The sequence below is a fragment of the Mesoplodon bidens genome, assembly GCF_964165515.1.
Source record: "Mesoplodon bidens genome assembly, chromosome: 5".
Classification (NCBI taxonomy): Eukaryota; Metazoa; Chordata; class Mammalia; order Artiodactyla; family Ziphiidae; genus Mesoplodon; species Mesoplodon bidens.
In genome coordinates, this window is record NC_138161.1 from 138,906,424 (window position 1) to 138,934,362 (window position 27,939).

Consider the following 27,939-nt stretch of genomic DNA (forward strand, 5'->3'; position numbering starts at 1 on the left):
TCAGAAGCGTTTCTGGAGGGCAGTCTGGATACTCTTCAGCAGGCCCCACTTAGCTTGGTTCTTCTCACGCTCATCCGATGTTACCACCTGCAATCAGAAGCAGAGAGCCGTGGCACCAGCCACAAGGGAAACAGCAGCTCCCAGGAGCCCGGCCCCAGCTGCGGGCCAGGTGCTACACACATCACAGCATTAGCTCCTCATGTCGACAACCACATGAGGCCGGTGCTATTGAACCCATTTTACCAATGAAAAAGCTAAGGCTCAGAAGAACCAGGTGGCTTTCCTGAAGTCCCGCAGCTAATATGTGGTGGGGTTGGGATTTCGCAGACAAGGTCCCACTTCTTTAAGGCAGTTCAAGGACTGACTGCTGATTACTGTGTTGTGGTTGTGACCCCAGGTGGGCTTCACCAGAGATTAGCCCCCAGGACCCTCCCCCAGTCCCTAGAAATTGCTTCTGTCACAGCTCTTATCAGTTGTAAATTTCAGTGAGTGTGTTTCATTAATTTTCTTACCAGACTGTGAGCACCTTAAATGGGATGTGGAGGCAATGACAGTCTTTCCTCTCTGTACTCCCAGCAGTGGTTATGGTACAGAGAAGTTTCTTAGAAAAGTGAATGAAAGGTGAATAGAACCATTATTTGTACATCTGCCAACTGTTTCTCTTTGCAGCATCATACTATCTCTGATCACAGTGAATAGTCAATGCTCCCTAGAAAAGGCAGCTTACACTGGGTAGCAGAACCCTCCTAGAAGTCTCGCCAACTCAGCTTAGATGTGGAGTTCCATGCCTTACCTTGAAGGTGGTAGACTTCTCCACAGCTCTGGTCTGGCAGCATTCCTATTCCTTCCTAATACACATTTACTGAGAAGGCATTTAGGGAGTGAGGTCAAGATCCAGGTATGAGAGACAGCCCACAGGATCAATCAGGATTCATGGGGCAGATGGGGTTAGGGGTGCAGTTTGGATGAGGAAGAGCAATGTTTGTACAAAGTACAAAGTATGTACAAAGGCTTTTATGTTTGTATTCAAAGGGAAAGGGCAAAAAATAGACACCATTATTATTATGCTCTCTAGTTTTATAAAATTTACATTTAGTTTTAGAGAGAACAGGGCTTCATGCAAGATAAAGATTATGTTATACCTATGATGTTAGATTTTTCATTGCTGGATAAAAATGGACATAACACATAGAGATAATCCCGATAAGGGTGGTATAAATGTGTAAGATATACACACAGAGCTATCAGGGGGCAATGAGGAAGGAATAACAGTGTTATGGTGGGTTGGGAATTGACTCATAAAAATAGGGAATTTAAGTTCTGCCTTAAAGTATAGTCAGGATCTCCAGAGATAAAGACTTGAGTGTGACATGTGAATGGGGCAGTGGGGAATGAGGTGTGTCTGTGAATCAGAGGATCAGATGAAACAGGACAGAAGAAACAGAGAACAGAACTTGAGATACTAAAGAAATTGAAATGATAGTTGACCTTCCCTCCCCTGCCCAAAAGGCTCAGATGGTTTTCCAAATGAATTCTACCAAACTTTTAAGAAAGCGTTGTTCTAGAAAATAGAAAAAGAGCAATAGTTTCCTAGTTCATTTTTCAAGCTAGTAAAATATTGATTCCAGAACCAGACAAAAGAAATATAAGCAAAATATTATAGGTCTAGTTCACGAATGATGAGAGATGCAGTACTGCAAAACAAAATGTGAGCTAACTAAAACCAAGTATATTAAAAAAATAATACATCGTGATCACATAGGGTTTAGTCCATGAATGCAATTAGAGTTTAACATCAGAAAAATCAGTGTAATTAATTTCATTAATGCCTAAAGGAGAAAAATCATATGATTATCTTAAATAATACAAAAAATTCACAAAGTTGCACGAGCTCTCAGAAATTTAGAAGTAGAAAGAATTTTCCTTAGCTTAATAAGGTTTATATGTAAAAAATTACCACTGAATTATACACTTCAAAAGAGTGAATTTCTTAGTATGTGAATTATATTTTAATAAAGCTTTTATAAAAAATAAAAAGTCAGAACACTGTTAAAAAAAACTAAATCAAAAATCATCATAGCTCAATGGAGAAACATTAAGGTCAGGAATAAGACAAGGATATTAACTCTCACAGCCACCATTTTCTGTAGGACCAATAGCGCTGGCCAAAGCTATAAGGAAACAAAAAGAAATAGAGGTTCAAGGAAAGAGATAAAACTATCATTATTTATAGACGATAGGATCATACGCCTGGAAAAACAAGCAGAATCAACAGAGAGGCTCTCAGAATAATGAGATATTATTGATATTGCTAGAATCAAGATTATCCTACAAACACAGTAGTTTTTATTCTAAACCAGCAGTACATTAGAAAGTATAATCAGATATAAAAATAACATTAATAATATCAACTAAGTCTGTAAAATATCTGGTTTAACCAGGAATATATAGTACCTCTATGGGAAGAGTTTAAAAGCCCTAGTAGAGCATATAGAAGATGATTTGAATAAAAATCAAACATATTACAAAAACATTGTCTCCAAATTAGCGACTCAGTGCCTTCCTAATCAAATTCTATCTGGATTTTTTAAAGGAATTCAATTTACTTGAAAATTTTTACAAAATTCATATGAAGGAATCCACTTCTATAATTAGCCATATAAACCTTGAAAAAGAAGGAAGGGTAACAGGCAGGTTTACCTTAGCAGTTCATTTAGACGTAGCATAAAGCTGAGGTTAAACAACAATAAAACTAGTGTGGTATTAATATAAGAACAGACAAATTGACCAATGGAATACAGTAGAGAGCTCGGAGACACACCCCTAAATATATGGCAATTTAATACAAGATTAAAGTGGAACCTTTACTGTATTCTTATGGAGAGGACATTGCTAGGTAGATGGTATTGGGAAAACTGGCCCACTAGATGGCCAAAAAAGTACATCTCTACATAGTACTACATGCAAAGGAGAACTATGGATGGATTAAAGTCCTAAATTTGAAAGGCGAAACTAAAGTTAATAAAAGAATATGTGGAAGATTACTTTTGTGATCTAAGCCATTTTAGGGATTTTTCTTCTTATTTATTTTTTTAACATTTTTACTGGAGTATAATTGCTTTACAATGGTGTGTTAGTTTCTGCTTTATAACAAAGTGAATCAGTTATACATATACACATGTTCCCATATCTCTTCCCTCCTGCGTCTCCTTTCCTCCCACTCTCCCTATCCCACCCCTCTAGGAGGTCACAAACCACCTAGCTGATCTCCCTGTGCTACGTGGCTGCTTCCCACTAGCTATCCACTTTACGCTTGGTGGTGTATATATGTCCATGCCACTCTCTCACCTCATCACAGCCTCCCCCTCCCCCTCCCCATGTTCTCAACTCCATGCTCTAGTAGGTCTGTGTCTTTATTCCCGTCTTGCTCCTAGGTTCTTCGTGACCATTTTTTTCCCTTAGACTCCATATATATGTGTTAGCATATGGTATTTGTTTTTCTCTTTCTGACTTACTTCACTCTGTATGACAGACTCTAGGTCCATCCACCTCACTACAAATAACTCAATTTCATTTCTTTTTATGGCTGAGTAATATTTCACTGTATATATGTGCCACATCTTCTTTATCCATTCATCCGATGATAGACACTTAGGTTGCTTCCATCTCCGGGCTATTGTAAATAGAGCTGTAATGAACATTTTGGTACATGACTCTTTTTGAATTATGGTTTCCTCAGGGTATATGCCCAGTAGTGGGATTGCTGTGTCGTATGGTAGTTCTATGTGTAGTTTTTTAAGGAACCTCCATACTGTTCTCCATAGTGGCTGTATCAATTTACATTCCCACCAACAGTGTAAGAGGGTTCCCTTTTCTCCACACCCTCTCCAGCATTTATTGTTTGTAGATTTTTTGATGATGGCCATTCTGACCGGTGTGAGATGATATCTCATTGTAGTTTTGATTTGCATTTCTCTAATGATTAATGATGTTGAGCATTCTTTTGTGTGTTTCTTGGCAATCTGTATATCTTCTTTGGGGAAATGTCTTTTTAGGCCTTCTGCTTATTTTTGGATTGGGCTATTTGTTTTTTTGATATTTAGCTGCATGAGCTGCTTGTAAAATTTGGAGATTAATCCTTTGTCAGTTGCTTCATTTGCAAATATTTTCTTCCATTCTGAGGGTTGTCTTTTCATCTTGTTTGTGGTTTCCTTTGCTGTGCAAAAACTTTTAAGTTTCAGTAGGTCCCATTTTGTTTATTTTTGTTTTTACTTCCATTTCTCTAGGAGGTAGGTCAAAAAGGATCTTGCTGTGATTTATGTCATAGAGTGTTCTGCCTATGTTTTCCTCTAAGAGTTTTATAGTGTTTGCCCTTACATTTAGGTCTTTAATCCACTTTGACTTTATTTTTGTGTATGGTGTTAGGGAGTGATCTAATTTCATTCTTTTACATGTAGCTGTCCAGTTTTCCCAGCACCACTTATTGAAGAGACTGTCTTTTCTCCATTGTATATTCTTGCCTCCTTTATCAAAGATAAGGCGTCCATATGTGTGTGGGTTTATCTCTGGGCTTTCTATCCTGTTCCATTGATCTGTATTTCTGTTTTTGTGCCAGTACCATACTCTCTTGATTACTGTAGCTTTATAGTATAATCTGAAGTCAGGGAGCCTGATTCCTCCAGCTCCGTTTTTCTTTCTCAAGATTGCTTTGGCTATTTGCGGTCTTTTGTGTTTCCATACAAATTGTCAGACTTTTTGCTCTAGTTCTGTGAAAAATGCCAGTGGTAGTTTGATAGGGATTGCACTGAATCTGTAGATTGCTTTGGGTAGTATAGTCACTTTCACAATGTTGATCCTTCCAAGCCAGGAACATGGTACATCTCTCCATCTATTTGTATCATCTTTAATTTCTTTCATCAGTGTCTTATAATTTTCCACGTACAGGTCTTTTGTCTCCTTAGGTAGGTTTATTCCTAGATATTTTATTCTTTTTGTTGCAATGGTAAATGGGAGTGTTTCCTTGATTTCACTATCAGATTTTTCATCATTAGTGTATTGGAATGCCCGAGATTTTTGTGCATTAATTTTGTATCCTGCAACTTTAACAAATTCATAAATTAGCTCTAGTAGTGTTCTGGTAGCATCTTTCGGATTCTCCATGTATAGTATCATGTCATCTACAAACAGTGGCAGCTTTACTTCTTCTTTTCTGATTTGGATTCCCTTTATTTCTTTTTCTTCTCTGACTGCTGTGGGTAAAACTTCCAAAACTATGTTGAATAATAGTGGTGAGAGTGGGCAACCTTGTCTTGTTCCTGATCTTAGTGGAAATGGTTTCAGTTTTTCACCATTGAGGACGATGTTGGCTGTGGGTTTGTCATATATGGTCTTTATTATGTTGAGGTAAGTTCCCTCTTTGCCTACTTTCTGGAGGGTTTTTATCATAAATGGGTTTTGAATTTTGTCAAAAGCTTTCTCTGCATCTATTGAGATGATCATATGGTTTTTCTCCTTCAATTTGTTAATATGGTGTATCACATTGATTGATTTGAGTATACTGAAGAATCCTTGCATTCCTGGGATAAACCCTGCTTGATCATGGTGTATGATCCTTTTAATGTGTTGTTGGATTCTGTTTGCTAGTATTTTGTTGAGGATTTTTGCATCTATGTTCATCAGTGTTATTGGCCTGTAATTTTCTTTCTTTGTGACATCTTTGTCTGGTTTTGTATCAGGGTGATGGTGGCCTCGTTGAATGAGTTTGGGAGTGTTCCTCTCTCTGCTATATTTTGAAAGAGTTTGAGAAAGACAAGTGTTAACTCTTCTCTAAATGTTTGATAGAATTCGCTGTGAAGCCATCTGGTCCTTGGCTTTTGTTTCTTGGAAGATTTTAAATTACAGTTTCAATGTCAGTGCTTGTGATTGGTCTGTTCATATTTTCTATTTCTTCCTGGTTCAGTCTCAGAGAGTTGTGCATTCCTAAGAATTTGTCCATTTCTTCCAGGGTGTTCATTTTATTGGCATATAGTTGCTTGTAGTAATCTCTCATGATCCTTTGTATTTCTGCAGTGTCAGTTGTTACTTCTAATTCTATTGATTTGAGTCTTCTCCCTTTTTTTCTTGATGAGTCTGGCTAATGCTTTGTCAATTTTGTTTACCTTCTTAAAGAACCAGATTTTAGTTTTATTGATCTTTGCTATCATTTCCTTCATTTCTTTTTCATTTATTTCTGATCTCATCTTTAGATTTCTTTCCTTCTGCTAACTTTGGCAGTTTTTTTTGTTCTTCTTTCTCAAATTGCTTTAGCTGTAAGGTTAGGTTGTTTTTTTGAGATGTTTCTTGTTTCTTAAGGTAGGATTGTATTGCTATAAACTTCCCTGATAGAACTGCTTTTGCTGCATCCCATAGGTTTTGGGTCATCATGTTTTCATTGTCATTTGTTTCTAGGTATTTTTTGATTTCCTCTTTGATTTCTTCAGTGATCTCTTGGTTATTAAGTAGTGCATTGTTTAGCCTCCATGTGTTTGTATTTTTTATAGAATTTTTCCTGTAAGTGATATCTAGTGTCATAGCGTTGTGATCGGAAAAGATACTTGATATGATTTCAATTTTCTTAAATTTACCAGGGCTTGATTTGTGATCCAAGATATGATCTATCCTGGAGAACGTTCCATGAGTACGTTGAAGAAAGTGTATTCTGTTGTTTTTGGATGGAATGTCCTAGAAATATCAATTAAGTCCATCTTGTTTATTGTATCATTTAAAGTTTGTGTTTCCTTATTTATTTTCACTTTGGATGATCTGTCCATTGGTGAAAGTGGAGTGTTAAAGTCCCCTACTATGATTGTGTTACTGTCGATCTCCCATTTTATGGCTGTTAGTATTTGCCTTATGTATTGAGGTGCTCCTATGTTGGGTGAATAAATATTTACAATTGTTATATCTTCTTCTTGGATCGATCCCTTGATCATTATGTAGTGTTCTTCTTCGTCTCTTCTGATATGAGAATTGCTACTCCAGCTTTCTTTTGGTTTCCATTTTCATGGAATATCTTTTTCCATCCCCTCACTTTCAGTCTGTATGTGTCCCTAGGTCTGAAGTGGGTCTCTTGTAGACAGCATATATACAGGTCTTGTTTTTGTATGCATTCAGGCAGTCTATGTCTTTTGGTTGGAGCATTTAATCCATTTACATTTAAGGTAGTTATTGATATGTATGTTCCTATTACCAGTTTCTTAATTGTTTTGGGTTTGTTATTGTAGGTCTTTTCCTTCTCTTGTGTTTCCTGCCTAGAGAAGTTCCTTTAGCATTTACTGTAAAGGTGATTTGGTGGTGATGAATTCTCTTAGCTTTTGCTTGCCTGTAAAGGTTTTAATTTCTCTGTCAAATCTGAATGAGATCCTTGCTGGGTAGAGTAATCTTGGTTGTAGGTTTTTCTCCTTCATCAAGTTAAATATGTCCTGCCACTTCCTTTTGGCTTGCAGAGTTTATGCTGAAAGATCAGCTGTTAACTGTATGGGGATTCCCTTGTAGGTTATTTGTTGTTTTTCCCTTGCTGCTTTTAATATTTTTTCTTTGTATTTAATTTTTGATAGTTTGATTAATATGTGTCTTGGCATGTTTCTCCTTTGATTTATCCTGTATGGGACTCTCTGTACTTCCTGGACTTGATTAGCTATTTCCTTTCCCATATTAGGGAAGTTTTCAGCTATAATCTCTTCAAATGTTTCCTCAGTCCCTTTCTTTTTCTCTTCTTCTTCTGGAACCCCTATAATTCGAATGTTGGTGCATTTAATGTTGTCCCAGACGTCTCAGAGACTGTCCTCAATTCTTTTCATTTTTTTTCTTTATTCTGCTCTGCAGTAGTTATTTCCACTATTTTATCTTCCAGGTCACTTATCCATACTTCTGCCTCAGTTATTATGCTATTGATCCCTTCTAGAGAATTTTTAATTTCATTTATTGTGTTGTTCATCACTGTTTGTTTGCTCTTTAGTTCTTCTAGGTACTTGTTGAACGTTTCTTGTATCTTCTCCATTCTATTTCCAAGATTTGGGATCATCTTTACTCATTTTGATGTGGCAGCCCTAGCAAACTAATACAATGTCTCAGAGAAAGTACCACGTCCCTATCCCACCCACAAAATGTCATGAATGAGGCTGTTTACTGCAGCATTATTGGAGGTCACCTGGGTGTCCATCCTGGCTGAATAGACAGGTAGAACGTGGTGAACAAACGCACACTGTAAAAGATGAGGCAACATTAGGAGTTAGGGACTAAACATGCCCAGTGACATGGATGGATCATTAAAAACACAGTGTTCAGGGGAAAACGGTAAGACGCAGTAAGTTGTGTAACAATACTAGTATTTGTGCAAATTAATAACACATTCAAAACAATACACGCCATGTAAGAACACGTAAAAGCAACAAGATGCACATAAAACATATTAGAATGGATATCTAGGGGGGATCACAAAGGGAAACAAATACATGAACAAGAGAAGGGCCTTGCATGAACCAGTACTGGTAAAGGACCATGAATTGAGGTGTCTGACTAATTCAACCTTCTGTGTATGAGGTTAAAAATGATAGGTCCAGCTTGAGCCTAAATTAGACTCATTCCAGAGTTCTAACCTATTGGCAGGGCAAGTAGGGAGGGACCAATAGGGTTCTATTTACGTGAATGATCAAGAGGCCTTTGGAAAAGAATGAATTCTAAGGAGATGAATGCAAACCACTTTGATTTCATTTCAGGGCATGGAGTCACGGTGAGTATGTGGGTAGGTGAGCGGGTAGTTTTGGGGTAGTTATTCCAAATATGGACTAGTGTTGCTCACTCAAATTCCTCTAACCCCAACCCCTGAAGATGTGTGTCTCAGCCTAAGGCAGAGTGTCTGCAGTAAGGACAGAAGAAAAACCAGAGGGGGATTTCATGAAACCAGGGTAAGACGCCCAGGAAAGCCAAGCAGCCCTGCTCTGTGGCTGGAGTTCCAGCCTGAGTGCGGCCTGAGCAGGTAGGAAGTGGTACTGCAGATGCTCAGTTTATCGGGCAGGACCGCTTCCTGAGCACAAGTGAGGCACTGTTGGGGGGGTGGGACCCAGTATAGACTGAGAAGGAATTTGAGAGGATGGGTGGGGGGAAGGGTGGGTGCCTTTCCTGAAGAGCTATAGGGAAAGACCCAGAACAGTACTAGTTTGTGACTATTCTGGGGCCTGAATATTTACCACCAAGTCTGATGTAACCTGGGACATCTGGTTTACATCAGATTGTGGTAGGCAGAATAATGGCCCCCCAAGTCCATGTCCTAATCCCAGGAACCGGTGAACATTTTATGTTACATGGCAAAGGGGGATGAAGGTTGCTAGTCAGCTGGCTTGAAGATAGGGAGATTATCCTGAATCATCAGGTGGATCCAATATGATCCCAAGAGTCCTTCAAAGTTGAAGAGGAGGCAGAATTGAACCAGAGAGATGATGGTGTGAGAAGGACTCAGCCTAACGTTATTGGCTTTGGATATGGAAGAGGAGGCCATAAGCCAAGGAATGTGGGCAGCTGCATGAAGCCGGAAAAGGCAAGGAAATGAACTTTCCCCTAGAGCCTCCGGAAAGCACACAGCCCTGCTCACACCTTAGATTTCTGATCTCCGGAATTGTAAGTTAATAGGTAAAATTGTATTGTAAGCTACTAGTTTGTTACAGCAGCAACAGGAAACCAGTGCGCATGTGGAAAGTTAGATATTTCATAGGAAGACTTCCTGGAAGTTAGCAGAGATTTGCAGTCAGAGGGGGACATCAAGGTGAGGAGGCTGTTTTCAGAAATGGGGACCGTGGTCATCAGGTACAGGGGTTAGATCTGAGGTTTAGATGAAAAGCAGGAGGAGGAACTGAGGTCACAGGGTATGTGATTTGCCTAAAAACACATCTCCATTCCTTCAGAAAATATCAACAAGGCGCTGGAGCGTTAGAAGCTCTCAGCTGGGGACTGGGAGCCAAGAGAGGTGAGGAAGGCCAGCGCGATGCCTGTCCTCACTGAGCTTGCCGCCTAGCAGACTGGGGGCTTGGACCCAGGTACACCCGCCCAAGTCCAGAGATCTTCCCAATGCATGATCTTGCCTCGCAAGAAAAATAAAAGTGCTGCTCTCATGGCTGTTGCTCTGACAACAGTCTCCCAGAGTGTGGTGCCAGGTCCCTAAGGCCGAGCCCACTCTGCCTAGACACTGCTGCATCTGATTATCTGATTATGGTACAGGGGACGAAGAGCTCCTGCCTTGGATGAGACCTAGGTTCCCACTCAACTCCTTCGAGTCACACAAGGCCAGACTCTTTTCCTCTCTGAGCCTCGGTTTCCTCATCTCTAAAAGGGAGGCAATAACTCCCTGCCTTCCGAGTGGTTGGGATGATCAGTGATAATGAACATACAGTGTCTGACACAGAGTCAGCCTTCAATAAATGAGACCTTTAAAAAGCATTAAAGTTAATTTTCATGCTTTGTCTATTAGACTACATATAAAATCCCTTAAAAAAATCAAGCCACAGACTATGAAAATCAAATGTAAAAGGTGTGATTTCACTTCCTTTACAAAAGGATGTATGGTGGAAATATTGCATTTTGGATAAGAAATGATTCTGCTGCCTTGTTACAGCATTTTAAATGAAACCTTTCAGGAATACCTGCTTAGAACTGATGCTGAAGGAAAAATATTTCAGTTTCATAGGAAGGAGCTAAAGTCATTCCTTTTATGAAGCTTTATAAATGTCATTCAAACACACCATCTTCTTTTCATTTGCTACTGAAGCCTTTACTTATGCAAATCATGACAAATGGGAAGGAAAGCCAAGTTTCCCGTGGAATGCTAATATAATCACAAAGAGGGAGGAGGAATTTCTTCTGAAGGAAAAATCTATATTGCAGCTCTGTGAGTCAGATGAAAATGAAGCTTCCAGAAAACCTCATTAGTTAGTGCTCCGCTCATTAAGAAATTGTGTTAAAAAGCAAAGAAACTGGAATGAGTTTCCTTCCCTTATAGGGAGCGCAAATTCATCACATAAACACAGTTTCAGGGAGATTGTTATTTCTTGATTGATGGTAAAAAGCACTTAACAGCTCTCAGGCATCTTATGGTACTTTGTAATTATTCATTTTAATTATTTAGACGTTCGTTCATAGATTCATTTGTTTAGTCACATTTTCACTCATGTATTAATTCAATAACCATTAAGAACCATTAAGCTATGTGCACAGTGCTGGTAAAACATTGTGGCAGAAGGAGAGATGAATTAGATGCGAATTTTGTTTTCAAGGGGTTCAGAGTTTATGAGGGATGACAAAATATCTACCTGAGAAAGGCTCTCCACCCCCGTCCTTGTCCCTAGCATCTAAAAATGAATTAAGATACATGTAAAAAACAAATGGTAACAGCACTGAGTGCGCCCTTCATGAGGAATTTTTTAAAAATGGGAAGGCAGATGGAATTAGATTGAAGGAAAAATCCATAGTCAAAAGGACCTGCTGTCAAACATGGTAGCAACTGTGGGTGTTCCGTGCTCTGGAGAGAAGAGTATCAACAAGAATTGGTCTATGGGGCAACTGACGGACAGGGTACCTGGCTGGGGTCTAACAGGAGGAGCAGCCAGGCAACTTTCTCATCCCACGTCCTTCCCATGTGAGTGTCTGACCTCCGTGGAGGGGGAGGGGATGCACATGGGTGCCGGGCTCCAGAAGCAGAGCGTGGGGATGGAGTAGAGAGCCCCCTCTGCCCCCCTCCAGGAGACTTGCTTCTGGTATAATGACCAAGAGCATAATCCTGCCCCACCCTACCTCCTGCTTCCCGTTATCACCAGAGGTAGCAACCAATCAGATTCTCTTCTGCAAACATGTGACCAGAGCCCAAGGGCGTGAAGCTAGTCAGATTGTGTTGGCCGCACAGAGCATGGGCCAGGAACCTCCAAAACCACATGCAAGCTGAATTTAGGGGAGGAGAAACAATGGGCTAGCTGAAAATGGTGCAGCTTTAGAGAGAAGCAGAGATGGAAGGAGGGGGTGTGGGAGAGACAGAGGGAGGAAGTAGAGAGAGAGATATTGATTGAGAGATTGAGAGAAACTGATGACTTTCCAGTTTTTTTGGGTATCAGATGTATGTCCTGGCTGGAAGTGGTCTCATGAGACTCCCTTCTCTCTCAGCTTTTCAATAGCCGAAATGAATGGATTTATTCTCTTTACTTCTAAAGAATCTCTGATTAAGACTTAATCTACTCTGATTCCTAAGAACACCATCATGGCTTGTACAGTAAGATAGCTCTAGGCAGTCTTGATATTTTTCTTCCCTTTCTCCTTTGAATATCAATAAAATTATACCCATGAATGTATTTCCCCTGGGGATATAAAACAGAATCAACCTTGCCTCACAAAAAAGATAGGGATAATCTTGTCCCTTCCTTTATTTGGAGTCCATCCTGGCTTACTCACTGGCTATTCCTTAACTTTCAGATAAACAACAAATAAATTTTTTTAGTATTATATGTATATCCTAAATACTGCATGAGACATACTAACAATAAAAATTTATTCATTGCAGGTGATATACTAACACTAAAAATTTATTCACTGCATGTGTATAATTATAAACTTAAATTTATAATTAAATTTATATTAATTATGTTTAATTTATATTGCTTTAACCTGATACCCTCTCCTTGCTTTGATTCACCACTGACACTAATACTTAACTCTTTTTTTATCCTTCTCACACCACAATTATTTGTTTGCTAGACCCTGAGCTCCTTGAAGGCAAGAATTACATCTTATTTTCCTCGGCACTCTACATACTAACACAATACCTGGCACAAATGTTTTCTGAATCAAAACGAACTGACGATTCTCATTTGCAACGTTGGTTGAGGCCAGGGGCCCTCTCTGTGCCCTTGAGTTAATGAGTTTCCTGGGAGCAGAGGGGGAGGTCCTGTGGTGGGTTCCATGACCTCACAATCAATCCTAACAGAGCTGCATCCAGAGTGGATGAAGACTATCTATCTGAGAAATAAAGTGCATGGTACCTTGCAGATGTCACTCCACTGCCCAGGACCGTTATCGTTGATGGCTCTCACTTTAAACAGATACTCGGTGTTGGGGGTCAGGTAGTGCAGCTCCAGGTACTGCTGCATTATATCCCGAATTTGTCCACAGAGCTCTGTCCGCACATTGTTCGGAGGGGAATTAATGAGTTGGTAGAATTCCATCTCAAAAGAGTCCACATCTTCTGTTGGGCATGTCCAGTAAATCTAGGAAGAAATGAACATGTCAGTAGGGTACTAGCACACGCCATTCAGCTTTCTTTCCCATGAAGATCTGTGTCGTGGACTCTCTGGAGTGAGTTTAAGCTGACTCATCCTCTCTAGCTGCTGAAGACTTTGAATTAGACCCTGTGCAACAGTCCTGAAAGGCTTCGTGATGAATCCTGACATGAGGCTTGCAATGCGTTTCAAGAACAGAAGAATGCTCTTCTGGTTTCTGTTCCTGTCCGTGTGGAGGTGAACTTGTCCTCCTGACACCACTAACCAAATTGGCTACCATTTATTGAACACATATTATGCATCAGATTCTGTGTCAGACATTGCCTGCCTCATTTAGTCCTCACAGTTCCCTAGGAGGGAGATTTCATGATCCCATTTTACAGTGGAGGCTCAGAAGGCTTACATTCAGCAATGCCAATGGAACCACAGACGACTAAAGTTGAACAGTGTATCTATTTCAACTCTCTATTTCATACACTAGGAAGTAGAGTCCCAAAGAGGTGAAGTGACTTATCCAAGTCATGAAGAATATATGTTCACACTCAAAGCATAAAATGTCAACTCTTGGGAAGAGGTATATTAACAAGTGTCAATTAGCAGATCGTGCCTGGCATATAAATATTTTATAATAATTGCATTTTTAAACAGATATTGCATGCTTTATTTAAATTTTAATAAATTTAAATGTTATTGTGTATAAAGTTAATTTATAATTACTCATAAGTATATAAATTTTAAAATTTGTATGGATTTGTATCATTAATTTATAACTTTTTAATGAATTTACACTTTTAAAACTGTACATTTACATGACTTGTTAATAAAAATTAACTTATCTTTGTTAATAAAAATTAACTTGTTAATAAAAATAAAAATTAACTTATCTGATTATCAAAACATACTCATTTAAAATACATACCTGGAAAATATAGAAAAATGATAAGGAAAGAAAGAAAATAAACATCTCTTTTAATCCCACAATTCAGTTAATAATTCATTATATTTCTTTCCAATTTTGGAATATACACAAGCACACAAATATATATAATTTGGATTATATTGCTCTGATTCCTGCTTTCTTTCACTTATTACATTTTATATATGTCCCTATATCATTAAAAATTCAGCAAAGCACCATTTTAATAACTGCCCTATAAGTGATTTACTCCTTCTATAGCTGTACATTTAGGTTGTTTCTAATTTTACACTCTAATAAATAATGATGCATTGAACACTTTGGGGCATGAATCTTCATTGAATTTTTAATCACTTCCTTGGGAACAAGTTCTAGAAATAAAGTTGAGTTTTTATGAAAAAACTCTTTAGGATTTTTAAGGTACAGAGTGACAAGTATAAGGCTGACTTAAAGACTATTTCCCATGCCAAAAGAGCACTGTTAGTCAACCATCACTTGAGAGAGATGCCAATACAGATTTCCTCTCCTGCATTACTGAGCACCATGACTCCTGTGTGAATTACATCCCATGATCCTGAAATAAGGATCAATGATATTTTTACATCAAATACCACTGTTTGGCAGTAGGTTTAGGTGTCCTATCTTGAGAGTCAATAACTTGACTGGATTTTTTCTGTGTAGGGTCCTTTCTTGAGCTCATCAAGGGACCATTTATAGGTGGCATAGGGTGACTGTTCTCCAAGCCCAAGTACAGAGCAGGTATCACCAGTCCTTCCCCTGCAGAGCAAGATCCTGCCCACCTCCCAAGTGGTCTGAGTTGTATGAGATGAGACCTAATGCCATCCCTGATATAATATCACATACACTGCAGGTTTTGCTGATCTAAGATCACTTGGAAATGTAGGTTCAGCTGCTCCGGTGCGGGCATCTGCTATGTGAAGGGCAGAGATCCTTTTGCTGTGCCTGACAGCCTATGGGAGGATATATTCTATATGTTCTACCTTGCAACATAAGGTCATTCTTGGGGTCAATTATAAATGCCAAAACATAGATTATAATGTCTCAGGAAAAATAGAAAATTAAGGCTTGGTCAGTGTCTGGCTTTCATTTTCTTGTTTTTAGACCCCTGATACTAAATTGTGGTCTGCAGACCGGCAGCAATGCCAACATCTGGAAGTTTGTTAGAAGCGTAGAATCTCAGGCCCCACTGAGACCCACTGAAGCAGAATCTGCATTTTAACAAGATCCTCAGGTGCATATTAATATTTGAGAACCACTAGTTTAGGATTCAAGGATGCTAAAAGTCTTTGTGAGTGTTCTTGGATCATGGAGACAAAAGATGGGCTCTGCCACATGGAAGCAGGCAGTGGGTTGGCTTGGGAGATATCCCTGTAGGACCCCAAGAGGAGGCAAGATATGCTCTGATAGAATATCTTTTTTCCTCCCTGGACTTTAATAAAACATTCTATAAACAATTCAATTTAGGTTCAGCTGGATTTGAAAGGAATGTTAAGAGATGCGCCATTTGTTCATGTTAGGCCTAGAAAGTCAAAGAAGAGTCATGTCCCCTGAAGCTGGGTGATGGCAGCTGTAGAGGTCTGTGAGACATCCACACACCTCCAATGCCACCCCCCCTTCCCCAAAAAGCTGAATCTCGGGAGATAAGAATTGGAATTCCATTGGGGATTATCCTTCTAATCTTTCCAAATCATGAAGAGTCTGGATATTTTCTTTAGAAGAAGTAGCACTTTAGAGGAATCACAGCTGATAGACAACAGAGCCTGCTTCTCTAATTCCAATTTCTGTGCTCCCTCTACTGCTACAGGTTTTCCTCTGGGAAATATTACCCTCTCCAAGAAGTCTCTTCAAATTACTTTGTTTCCCAAATTGTGTTCTCTTTCAATAGACAAGCTGCCTTTGAAGTGGAGTTGGGGCTTTCAGATGTACTTCTGGCTATGAGTTAAATACATTGTTTGGTTTAAAACAATCTTGGGCTACTTAAGATTTCGGGAACTTATCCCTTTTGAATGGACTGACCACAAAGAGTCTAGAGGAACAGATTTGAGTGACCGGACCCTAGAGGTCAAACAAGTAAGTGCAACCTTTCGTGACTACCCCGCTCCATTCCATAGCCCACACCCTCCTATCTTCCCTACAGGGCCCAGAGCCTTTCTTACCTTGACAGCTGTTGGATACACCACAGTCTGGTAGATAACAATTGGGCCTGGAGTCTTCAGGGAGCTATCATTGAATGAGGACCAGTTGTGGAAGCTGCTGCTGTACTGCACAGGCTGGTTTTCTACCCCTGCACTACAGTAAGTGTAGAGGCCATCTGTGGGCTTGGCAGGTGCAGCTGAATGGGCTCGCCCATTGGTCTCCGGACCCATCTTGGTCTTCTCACAGCTGGGGGCATTAAAGGACAATAAGGAGGAGCTTCGCTGGTATATCTGCTGGTTGCCGAAGCTGTGGGTGCTGAAAGTGACCCTCTTGGCAACCATCATTTCTGAGTGCAGGGGATAGAGTGATGGCAGGGAGTCCTCTGAGGAACACACCTTCTTGGGTCCCGTGGGGAAGAGTTCGTAGATGGCATTGGAGAGCTCAGCAAAGTCCAAGGGCATGCAGTTCAAGGAATGTAGCCGGAGCTGTGGGTCTGGCCTGTAGGTGCTCTGGATGCCGTCCTCGATCTGGTCCACCAGAACCTTGGCCGACTGCAAGAACACCACTTGGCCTGTCTCCTTCAGTGCTTCTTTGGAGTAGGCGATCAGGCCATCCATTTCATTCACTTTCATGGTGGTGACGTACACATATTTTTCAATCTCCTTCTGCCTGGACACTTCCAGATTCTCTATCTGCTCCATGATGGTTTTCTCTTTCTCCTGGAGAATGCTGCGCAGCTTGAGGAATCCATTTCTGATCTCTTTTCGCTTTACCTCCTTGTCAGCTTTAAATCTGTTTTTTAAAATGTTGAATTCCATGAGGTCATTATCAATTTCATATCGGACTGCAAAACAACCAAGTGAGTTACTTCAGTTAAATTTTTCATTTCCCCAGATGTCAAAGCCAGTGGCAAACTGGAGCAAACTAACTTGGCCTCCAAAGATGTGGGTAGAAAGGGAGGGAAACCACTTGTTGCTGGGCTGAAAGATGCTAGCATAGGTTTATAAAATGAATGTGGCATCTCTCCATACACCCCTCTCTTTCTTGTGTAATACTTTCCTTGGGTAGGACAGCCATACTTCCCTGGCATACTTCTATCTAGTAATCCCTGCAGCCTTGGGTCTAAAGTTGGGAGTTCAAGGCCACCTTTGATATTAGTTTTCACCAGACTTCACTTGTCAGCAAGTTGGACTTGAGAAGAGATGATATCACAAAGTGATGGATTTTCCCTCTGTGAAAGCTTAAGCTTTTGCAGGGGTGGGAGAAAGAACTAAATTTCTGATGACTACTTCTAAATACTGCCTTGTCTTGTTCACCAAAATCCAGCCCTAGACAATGGTGGCAGATCAGCAGAGTTCCCCTTCACTGTGGCTGCTCTTTGACATGTTCTTTTTCTCTGCTGGGGACTTTGACTCCCTTGGGTTCAGCTGGGCTCCCTCTCTTGCTTACTCCCCACTTACTTTCCAGAAAGCATCTGCTGTTACACTTCAAGGAAAACCAAGTTTATCCTGCCACCTCTCACATGGCATTTGGATTTTAAGTTCACTCAGTCATTCAACAAACATGTGACACCTGTTCCATGTCACATGCTTTTCTAGGCTCTAGGGATACAGATATGAGTGTGAGAGGTCACTGATGTTCCAGGCACGCATAAACCCAACGATACTGCATTGTGGAGGATGCTGGGGCAGGATGAGCATGTGGCCCACCTCTGTCTTTGCCATTTATAGCAACTACCTCTGTAGTTGCTATAAATGGCAACTTCACAGTTGCCATTTATAGGGTCTTAGGCATTAGGCAGTGATTTATGGGGTCTTTATAGGGTCTTAGGCATTAGGCAGTGATTTCAAGACATGTCAACCTTCTGTGGCCTATTCTAGAGTTATGGTCCTCCCCATGAAAGGCTGACTCTGCAGTGATTTGATGGGCTATAATCCTCTCCAAATTTTACTCAGCAGTGGGGGTGACCAAGTCATGTTTCTTAACATAGCCCTGGGTCCACAGTAAGTTGGATCTCTGTGGGTGGTGGCACAGAGACGTGCATTAGAGTAAGAGAAACCCTTGGGTTTTGACAGACCATGAGAACAGGACCACAGCTGTCTCAGTTACCACCGTGACTAGGATGTGTAGAGGTGCTAGAATGGTGTTTGTTGAGTGAAAGCCATTCTGTCCTGTTTTCTAACATCTTTGGGGTGAACGTCAGCAGTGTTGCTCTCTGGCCTGCTTTCTGAAGCCCCCATTTCCTCTGCTCACCTCCTCCCTCACACTGGCCCAGAAGGGATGGGGAGGCAATACAGATGGGGGCTGAACAGGAGACTATCAGAATGTGACTGCAGTGGTGCTGAGAAATGCTCCCTGCCCTCTCCATGTGCAAGCCCTGCTGTGACTTAGGGCCCCTGAAATTCCATGTTATACATTAATTCCTTAGACTCTTCAATAGTTACTCACTGTTAAAAGAAATCTGAATAGGAAATTCCTTGCTTTATTAGGGATTAGTTAGGCTCCTTAGAGCTGAGTCTGGAGAGGTCGGATAAAAATGTCTTAGATGAGGAGGAAAAGGGAGCACCAGCAGAAGAGAAAACAGAGAGGAGACCAGGAGCACTAGTCCCCCCCCGCCAGATGCCCCTTACAAATAGGGCAGCTTTGCAAGAGCTGGTCTTAGAACAAAGTCAAAGCAAGGTCTCTTTCAGGAACTATATTTAAAACCAGCTACTACTTATTAAAGTTTATATAGATCCAATCCATACATTATCATGTATCACACATATGGATCATATCTATATATTATCATACATTATATATAACTTCAGAAGAGGAAGATGTTGTTTCCCTTTATAGATGAGGACACTAAGGCTCAGAGAGGTTAAATGACTGCCCAGTGTCACACAGCAAGTAACTAGAAGGACCCAGGGCCTGTCCCTAATTCTATTTGTCTAACTCCAGAGCCTATGGTCTTAATTGCTCCAGTTGCCCTTCTCAGTCCTATGTGACAACAGAATCACCTGGGCTACTTAAAAAAGAATCCAGCCAAGCTCAGGCCATGGGTCCCACCTTAAGAAAACCCTCTAGGAACCAATGGGGGCTTCATTGGCCTGGCAACGCGGCTCCTGTAGGCTTTCTTTAATATAGGGGCTTCCCTGATGATGTTCCCATCCCAAATTGAATAAGTGTCAATTGACAAACAATGTTTCTAGGCATGGAGCAATTGAGAAATCAAGGTATTCCTGAAATATTCATGCTGGTGAGAGGTCCTGGGGGACATATTAGCAAAGTCTGTCTCTGACCCACTTCTATGTCCAATGGGACCTTCCTGTGCAGCTCAGCGGAAAGCTGCTCCCTTGTCAATCTGTTCAGACCTGTTTGTCTAGACACTGAAATTTCTGACAGGGGAGAGGCTGGGTTGATCTGGAGCATGCTGGTCATTTGACTCTAGGCCGCCACGTAGGGAAACAGACCACAGGTGTGGTGGTGGTTCCCATTGTTTTTCAATCCCTTTATCTTTAGATTCTGGTCACTGTTTAGCAGAATAGGTTGTCAAATGAATGTTGTGGAATTAACATGGGCTTTGGAGTCAGAGAGACTGGCTCTGCCATTTACTAGGGGACTTGTGCCAGTTCCTTCTTGGAATCCCAGTTGTCTACCCTGGGGGGGAAGTATTAGTGCCTGTACTGTAGGATTATGGAGAGGATTAGACATAAGTCTTCTAAAAGGCCCCGGTAAAGTAGGCCTCTGTTCAAGGAAGCTATTCCCACGGGCAAAGAGCCTAAAAGGATCCCAGAGATCCTCATGTTTTACCTGGTGGATATACACCCAGAAATTATTGGGCTCTTTGCTGAACCCTGTAAAATATCACTGTACTGGGTTCCATCACGAAAACCTGAGTCAGTTTCCCTTAGAGAAACCATAACTATATTATATGTAGCCAACGTAAAATAACCATGAGCAGGCATGCAGAGGAAAAGCGAGCTGTTGACTAGAACATTACTGGCTCTTTCTGGGTTTTCCCTTTATTATGTATTTGCTATCCGGTCCTTTACTGTGCTGCTTGCAACTTCAGGGGAAATTTAAAACTGAGGTAACTCTCAGCATTGACTTAATTCTTTTCCCCTTTAAATTGGGAAGATACTGAAGAAATCCATCTTTAGGGACAAAACACCTTAGAAAGGCTCACAGAACTTCAGGATACTACAGGATCAAGCTCTTTGTTCTCCAAAGGAGGAAATGAGGCCCAAGGTCATGAAAATTATAACCAAGATTATAGAAGCTTTATGTACTTATTATGTGCTAGATGGTTCTTTGCATGCTTCCGTTAGAGTATCTCATTTAATCCTCTCAACCACCCAATGAGGAAAGAACTTTGTTCAGGGAAGGACAAATCTGACATCGTATTAGATCTGTTCCTTTTGCTTTAACCTTTGTGCTTTGTTAACATGTGGTTAGTCCTGCAGGCTCTGTACCTTTTGTAAAAGAATGTTGCCTATAGGCTGAAATATACAGGATGGCCTGTTCTCAAGGCTCTCATCTTTAAAAGTCCATTCACATAGAGATAGAAAGTTGCAGAACAGAGAATAACATTCGTCTTGTTGGAGGTTTGCAGGAACATGGTGACCTGACCTACGTGGACAGCTGCAAGAACAAAGGATACAGACACCAAGAAGCTGGCAGCAACCAACCTGACCCCTCCCTCACCTTGCTTTTAAAAGTGCTTTGCTGAAACCCCTCCCAGAGCTTGGGGTTTTGGGGGACAGGAGCCACCTGTCTCCTTGCCTGACCCTGCAATAAATCTTTCTCTGCTCCAAACGCCAACCTATTGTCAGTTTGTTTGGCCTCACTGTGTGCCGGGCACACGAACTTGCATTGGGTAACACCATTATTCCCATTTTATAGATGAGAAAACCAAGGCACAGGGAGGTTACGTGGCTGGCGGTAGTTGCCAGATGTGGATTCCAGGCCACTGACTTGCAGCCCGGCTCCGTGTCTCCCAGGGCTTGGACTGCCCCACCAGGTGGAGGTAAGGCTCTCTCTAAACAGATCCTCCCAAATCACCTTCCCTATCAGTTCCAGAGCTAGAAGTGGTGGAGGGAGAAGAGGGGACCAGTACCTGCTTTGAACCTGGCCATGGCGCTGAAGAGCGCGGCAGCCCTCTCGGAGCAGGCGTCGATGAGGCTGATGGTGTCGTGGTCACTGTGTAAGGCAGTCTTGCAGAAGCTGCAGAGCAGCTGGTCGTCGTTCCGGCAGTACTCAGTGATGCGGCTGGACGGGTGTTGGATGCAGATCTTCTCGTCCTGGTCCTCGGCGCTGGTGTCCACGAACACGTGGTCCTGCATGGTCACGTCCAAGTGGAAGGTCTTGAGGCACTCGTTGCACAGGTTGAGGCGGCAGGTGATGCAGCGCTTGTAGGCGATGCGCTGGCTGCGGCAGACCTGGCAGACGATAGGCCCGCTGGAGCGGTCGAAGCGCCACCTGAGGTAGCCATGTTGCTGCATGTAGCGCTTGGTGAGGCGTCCGCGCAGGTAGTTCTCGGGCAGCTGCATCCTGTGGCTGTAGGGAATGCAGTGCGAGCGGTTGCACACGGGGCAGATGAGAATGAAGAAGTTCTCGGTGACCTCGGCGTGCTTTTGCAGCTGCCGCAGGCACTTCTCGCACAGGCTGTGGTGGCAGGGTAGCATGAAGGAGTGCAGGCGCAGCCGGCTGCAGAGGGGGCACAGCAGGTGGCTGACCAGGTTGCTGTTCGCAGGCATCATCTTCACCTTATGCAGCTGCATGTCGCTGCTGCCGATGCGCAGGGCCGTCTTGGAGCTGCAAGGGGAAGCAAACACAGGACCTCAGGAGGAGAGCTCCGTTTCTCCACCTCGGAAGGAACCGGGGTGTCACTGAGCCGCTTTGTGGTGTGATGGGGAGGGGCATGGCTGTGCCGGGGTGGGGGTGGGGCATCGGGGGGATGGTGCCGGGGTTCTAAACCCCCCTTCACCATCCTTTAGCTGGGCGACGCCAGGTAAGTTAATTAACCTCTCTCTGCCTCTCTCCTCCTTATAAAATTAGTACTCACCTGATAGAGTTTCTTGAGAAAATTAAAATTGAATTGAATACCTGCATGGCCTTAGAGCGGTCCCTGGAACACAGTAAGTGTGATACAACGTCTTGTTATTTTTTGAGCAAGAGAAAAACGGTCCAGAGGGGCCGGCACTGTCAGCTGGGTCTTGGGGTTCTGTTGGCCCTGGATAATATCACAGAACACCCACAGCAGACAAGGCCATTCTGGGACTGTGATGGAGCAAAACAGAAACAAGACCACTTCTTCATGTTTGAACTCAGACAAAAGCAAGAACATTGTCCAAACCACAAAAATGATCAAACATCCCCTGTCCTGGTTAAGGACAGTGACTGCTGCTTTCCCACCAGTTGCAGCATCAGGCTCAACTCTGTTCTTCCCACCTTCTAGGCAAGATTTATTAAGATACCTAATAGGAGATTTACCCCTGTGTCCTCACCTAACTTAGTGATGCCTTCTTACGGAGACACCTGACACTTGCTCGTGGTGTATCACTCAGCTGTTGCACTGGGCCAGTAAATCCAGTCTCCTCTGGGCACTGACATGATTATTGTGTGAGATGGAACATAGAAGAAGATGGGCAAAGTGTTCTTCCCAGGACACCAAGAGGTTAGTTCCCCAGCCAAGCCCAGAACCCGTGTGTTCTGATCACCAGACCTCAACTAGGACTTTAAGGGGCTAGGTGCTAGGGGCAGGTTTCACAGGGTGAAATGCGCTGCTTTAGAGTTGCACTTTTGAGATAAGTTTCTTCACCTCTCTCATGCTCAGTAAATCAAAGCTCACAATACTACTTCCTTCATGAGGATTTTAAAGTCTCCATGAGATAATCCACGATAAGTGCTTAACTGCCTGGACATAGTAAGCATTCAATAAAGGGCCACTATAATGACTCTCTCTGTTCCTAGCCAGCTCATGTCCACAGCAGGGGAAAACAGCGGTCAAGTCTATGAAAAGTATGTGCTTGTACGGTGTGTGCGTGTGTGTTGAATCTTTGTCTAATATCTGAGGCTGATTTCATATATTGTAAGAACTATGGATGAAGTAAGTGCATACTTGTAAAATTTCAAGTGTATGTTCTAAGAAGCTACAATCAGGGAAGAAGCAGTTTATGAAAATAAATGAACTAGCCATAGGGATGGAGGTATAAAACATACTTATTTGGACCTAGAGTGTGTCATACAGAGTGAGGTAAGTCAGAAAGAGGAAAACAAATACCATATGCTAAAACACATGTATGGAATCTAAAAAAAAAAAATGGTTCTGAAGAACCTAGGGGCAGGACAGGAATAAAGACGCAGATGTAGAGAATGGACTTGAGGACATGGGGAGGGGGAAGGGTAAGCTGTGACAAAGTGAGAGAGAGGCATGGACATATATACACTACCAAACGTAAAATAGATAGCTAGTGGGAAGCAGCTGCATGGCCCAGGGAGATCAGCTCGGTGCTTTGTGACCACCTAGAGGGGTGGGATAGGGAGGGTGGGAGGGAGACGCAAGAGGGAAGAGATATGGGAACATATGTATACGTATAACGGATTCACTTTGTTTTACAGCAGAAACTAACACACCATTGTAAAGCAATTATACTCCAATATAAAGATGTTAAAAAAAAACATACTGATTTTGTGACTATTCCTATCCCTTCTCCTCTGTTTGTATTAGTGATGTCTAGGGGTTGCATTTGACATTGTGCCTGTGTTCTCTTTTGCCTTCTTGCAGTCCCTGTGTGCCCCTGGATCCTTCCCCATTCCCTTGGCCAGGGACCCAGGTCTCAGAGCCCAGGCAGTCAAGGGTGATACTCAAACATGTTGGAAGGGAGTGGCACCATGGGGACAGTGCCGGTTATGGAGACTCGGGCACCTGGAAAGCTCATCCCTTAGAGATTTGGATGCTGGTATCCAAGCCTGCCAGACTCCATGTTCTCAGCTTTGTTCCTTCTCTGCTTTCCCAGCCTCTCTGCTTTCTCCTGCTCCAGCTTTGGAGGGGTCATCTGGAGGAGGAGGGCAGATGTATATAGGATAGCTGGGTGGATTTCTCTAGTTTCATAAGGTGGGGCTATGAGGCTCAGTGTGTAATATAAAGGGAGACAGCACGAGAAATCAGAAAGAAAGAGGGAGAGAGGAGGGTGCTGGGAAAAGAGAGAACAGGGAGAAGAGACGGGTGTTAATGGCCCAGGGGGTTGGGGTGAAGGTGAAAAAGGAAGTGAGAAAAAGAGATGAGTAAGGCAAAGAGGATGAGGAAGATGCTGAGAAGGAAGCAGTGATGAGGAACAGGGGAGGCGGTGGTCCAGACACCAGGAGAGAGGCCAGGTGGAAGATAAGCCTCAGCGTACCCAGCACCAACCCCCTGACACTTGCAATAGCATCTCTGACCATCATCAGAAAGCCTCAGGCTTGGACTTGGGCATTCAGTGGTCCTGATTCCATGCCAAAACCATCACCAAGCCCAGCAGCCTTGTCTTTTTGTTGAGATAACTGGCCTCTGTCCCTCTGTACAGTGGCAGCCTGCTCCCAGATTTAGGCCCGTTCCCCTTGTACGTGGGTTCCCATATATCACCTGGGAGGGCTCCTGGCTTCCCTTCTTGTTCCCTCCAGGCCATTCTGCACTTTAGCGTCCCCTGGGGGCAGGAGAGTTTTTTAAAAAATTCTGATGCCCAATTCTGATACCTGAAGCCAATGAAATCAGAATGTCTGGGGGTGGGGGCCAGGCATCAGTAGTTTTTAAAGATCCCCAGGTGATTCTAATGCAAAACAAGGTTTGGGGGCTACTGGTCTAAGCATCTCCAAAGCACCGGTGTCATCCTTCCCCTGTTGAAATGGGCTTGGTGACTCTTCATTGCTGATGTGCAGAAAATGGGGCAGTTGAGAGGAGAGAGGGGTGTGAGAGTTACTTTCTGCACCTTAGAACTTTTGCACTTGCATCCAGAACCCCTGGGTTCTCTGTTCGTGCCAACACCACGAGAGGTCCATGAGCTGAGAGTAATTTTTATTAACCAGCTACAAAGTGCTGAACTGTGAGAGAGATCATATTCTTCCCCTGAATTCACTGAGCGTTTGCTCACAGAATTGTTTTTCCAGCCTCGAAAGGCTTCCAACCTGCCTCTCATCTTTCCGCCTCTCCAACTGCTGTCATCGTAGAGTGCTGAGTTTTGGTCTTTCCCCTCTAAGAAGTCTGCCTCTGCTACTCCAGACGCCCCTCATGTGTGACATGAAGAGACCACCTTGGTCAGGGCAGGAAGAGGCTATGCAGTGCCTGACACAGAGGGTTAATGCCCTAAGTGAGAAATTGAGACCCTCAGTGCCGTGACTTCTGGGTAGGAACAAAGAGAAGCCTGGCAGGAGTTCATGGCCACCTGGGGTACTTACACAGGCCATAGGGGTTGAAAGCGGCCTGTGGAAGTTACTGCTTTTCCAATGAGTGTTGCAGTTATCAAGGGTTCAGAGGAGGAAGGGCAATTTATATTTTTATATCACATAACAGATTTCAAAGCAATATTAACCCCCTGAATCATTGCAGGTACCATACTCTCCATTTTGCAGGACAGCATTTTAATTTAAGCACACAGACTCTGGGTTCAAATTCTGACTGCATCTTACTAGTTGTGTGATCTTGGGCCAGTCAACCTCTCAAATGCTCAGTTTCTTCACTGGTATGATGGGCATGAGGTAGGGGTTACCTGGGGTCACGCACATGGCTCCCGGCAAGTTGCTTACGCACTAAGTATTAGCTATTAGTATTTTGTAGAGGTGAGAGTGGTGGGGTTCAGGAGAGCTCAGCACTCACTCACACAGCTGGGGGAGCTTGGATTTGGAACTCAGGTCTATACCGATTAGTGACTCTTTAGGACACGTACACTTAATTGCTACAAAGTGTAGTTTTTTGGGTTTTTTTTTTTTGCAGTTGAGGTAAATTTTATTGCTACATTTTGAAACGCAAAAAATATTTAAAATAATAACGCCATTGATTATATACTTTTACTGTTACATTAAGTGCAAAACGGACTTTATAGTATTTTTATTTTATTTTTTTTGGCGGGCCTCTCACTGTTGTGGCCTCTCCCATTGCGGAGCACAGGCTCCGGACGCGCAGCCCCAGCGGCCATGGCTCACGGGCCCAGCCGCTCCGCGGCATGTGGGATCTTCCCGGACCGAGGCACGAACCCATGTCCCCTGCATCGGCAGGCGGACTCTCAACCACTGCGCCACCAGGGAAGCCCTATGGTATTTTTTAGCTCTTTTTTTCTTCTAGTTTTATTGAGATATAATTGACATATAGCACTGTATAAGTTTAAGGTGTACAACATAATGATTTGACTTACAAATACCACACAGTGATTATCACAGTAAGTTTAATGAACATCCATCAACTTGCACAGATACAAAATTAAAGAAATAGAAAAAAGTAAAAAATTAAAAAAATTTTTTCTTGGGCTAAGAGCTCAAGATTTATTCTCTTAACTTTCGTATATAACTGACAGCAGTATTCATTATATATACCCTGTTGTACATTACATCCCTAGTAACCTATCTATCATAGCTGGAAGTCTGTACCTTTTGGCTGCCCTCATCCAATGCCCCACCCCTAGCCCCTGCCTCTGGTAATCATACATCTGATCTTTTCCTATGAGTTTGTTTGTTTTTGCAGAGTAATTGACCTACAACACTATGTTAGTTCCTGTTACACAGCATAGCGAGTTGCTCTTTCTATACATTTCAAAATGATCATCATGAAGTCTAGTTACCAACTCTCACCATACAATGCCTATGTAATATATTTGCACCAAGACATATTGTAACTAGAGTTAATTGCTCCCAAGTTCCTGGCCTCCCTTTTTCAGATAAAGAGGTGGAATTGGGGCGGGGCTGCTGACCTGCCCTGTCCCCACAGCTGGCAGGGGGCCCCCCAGTTTTCCTGAGCCCCGGTGGCCCGCGTCGGGTGCGCTGTACTTACAAGGTATGGATGCTCTGGAGGCGGCCCCTGTGGAACGTGATGGTGACATTACGGCAGCAGTGGCTCTCGTAGTAGTGGCACTTGAGGTTGCTGCTGGCTGTGCAACAGCACTTACAGTTGGGGTCGTTGGCCCAGGAGCAGCAGCACCAGTGGCAGTTGGGGTTCTCGGAGCAGGTGCAGTGGCAGCATTGGCAGGTGCGCTCATCTTTGTAAGGGCAGGGAAAGCAGGTGCAGTTCCGCTCCGAGGTGAAGAGGAACTTGCAGCACAGACAGGAGCGTACGTGGGGGCAACACCTCCGCCGTGTACAACGTGGAGAGCAAACGCACGTGGCAGTCTCCATGGCGCCTGTATGACCGCCTCCCGCTGCCCGGAGCTCTTGACGCCTCCTCTACCAGGATCCTGCTGTGAGGTCTCCCATGGAGGGGTCCCTCCTCCCCTGAATGAGGAAGTCAGCTTGGAGGCCTCAAGAGGTTGGCTGCGGTGAGGCCTTCACAGGAGGTGTCCCTGCTCGGAAGCTCATGAGCTGGCATTTGCATAGATCAGTTCCAGGCCATTTGCTTATGTCACAATG

General features: G+C 42.8%; 1 protein-coding gene across 1 annotated transcript; it reads right to left on the minus strand.

Moving 5' to 3' along the window:
* Positions 1-27,708, minus strand: TRIM42 (tripartite motif containing 42; the record flags this gene model as incomplete). The annotated part of the gene is made up of 5 exons (XM_081235451.1): positions 1-87; positions 13,056-13,280; positions 16,386-17,209; positions 21,467-22,164; positions 27,368-27,708. The coding sequence occupies 5 exons, from the start codon at positions 27,706-27,708 to the stop codon at positions 1-3; spliced, it is 2,175 nt and encodes a 724-aa protein (XP_081091577.1).
* Positions 27,709-27,939: the final 231 nt, after the last annotated feature.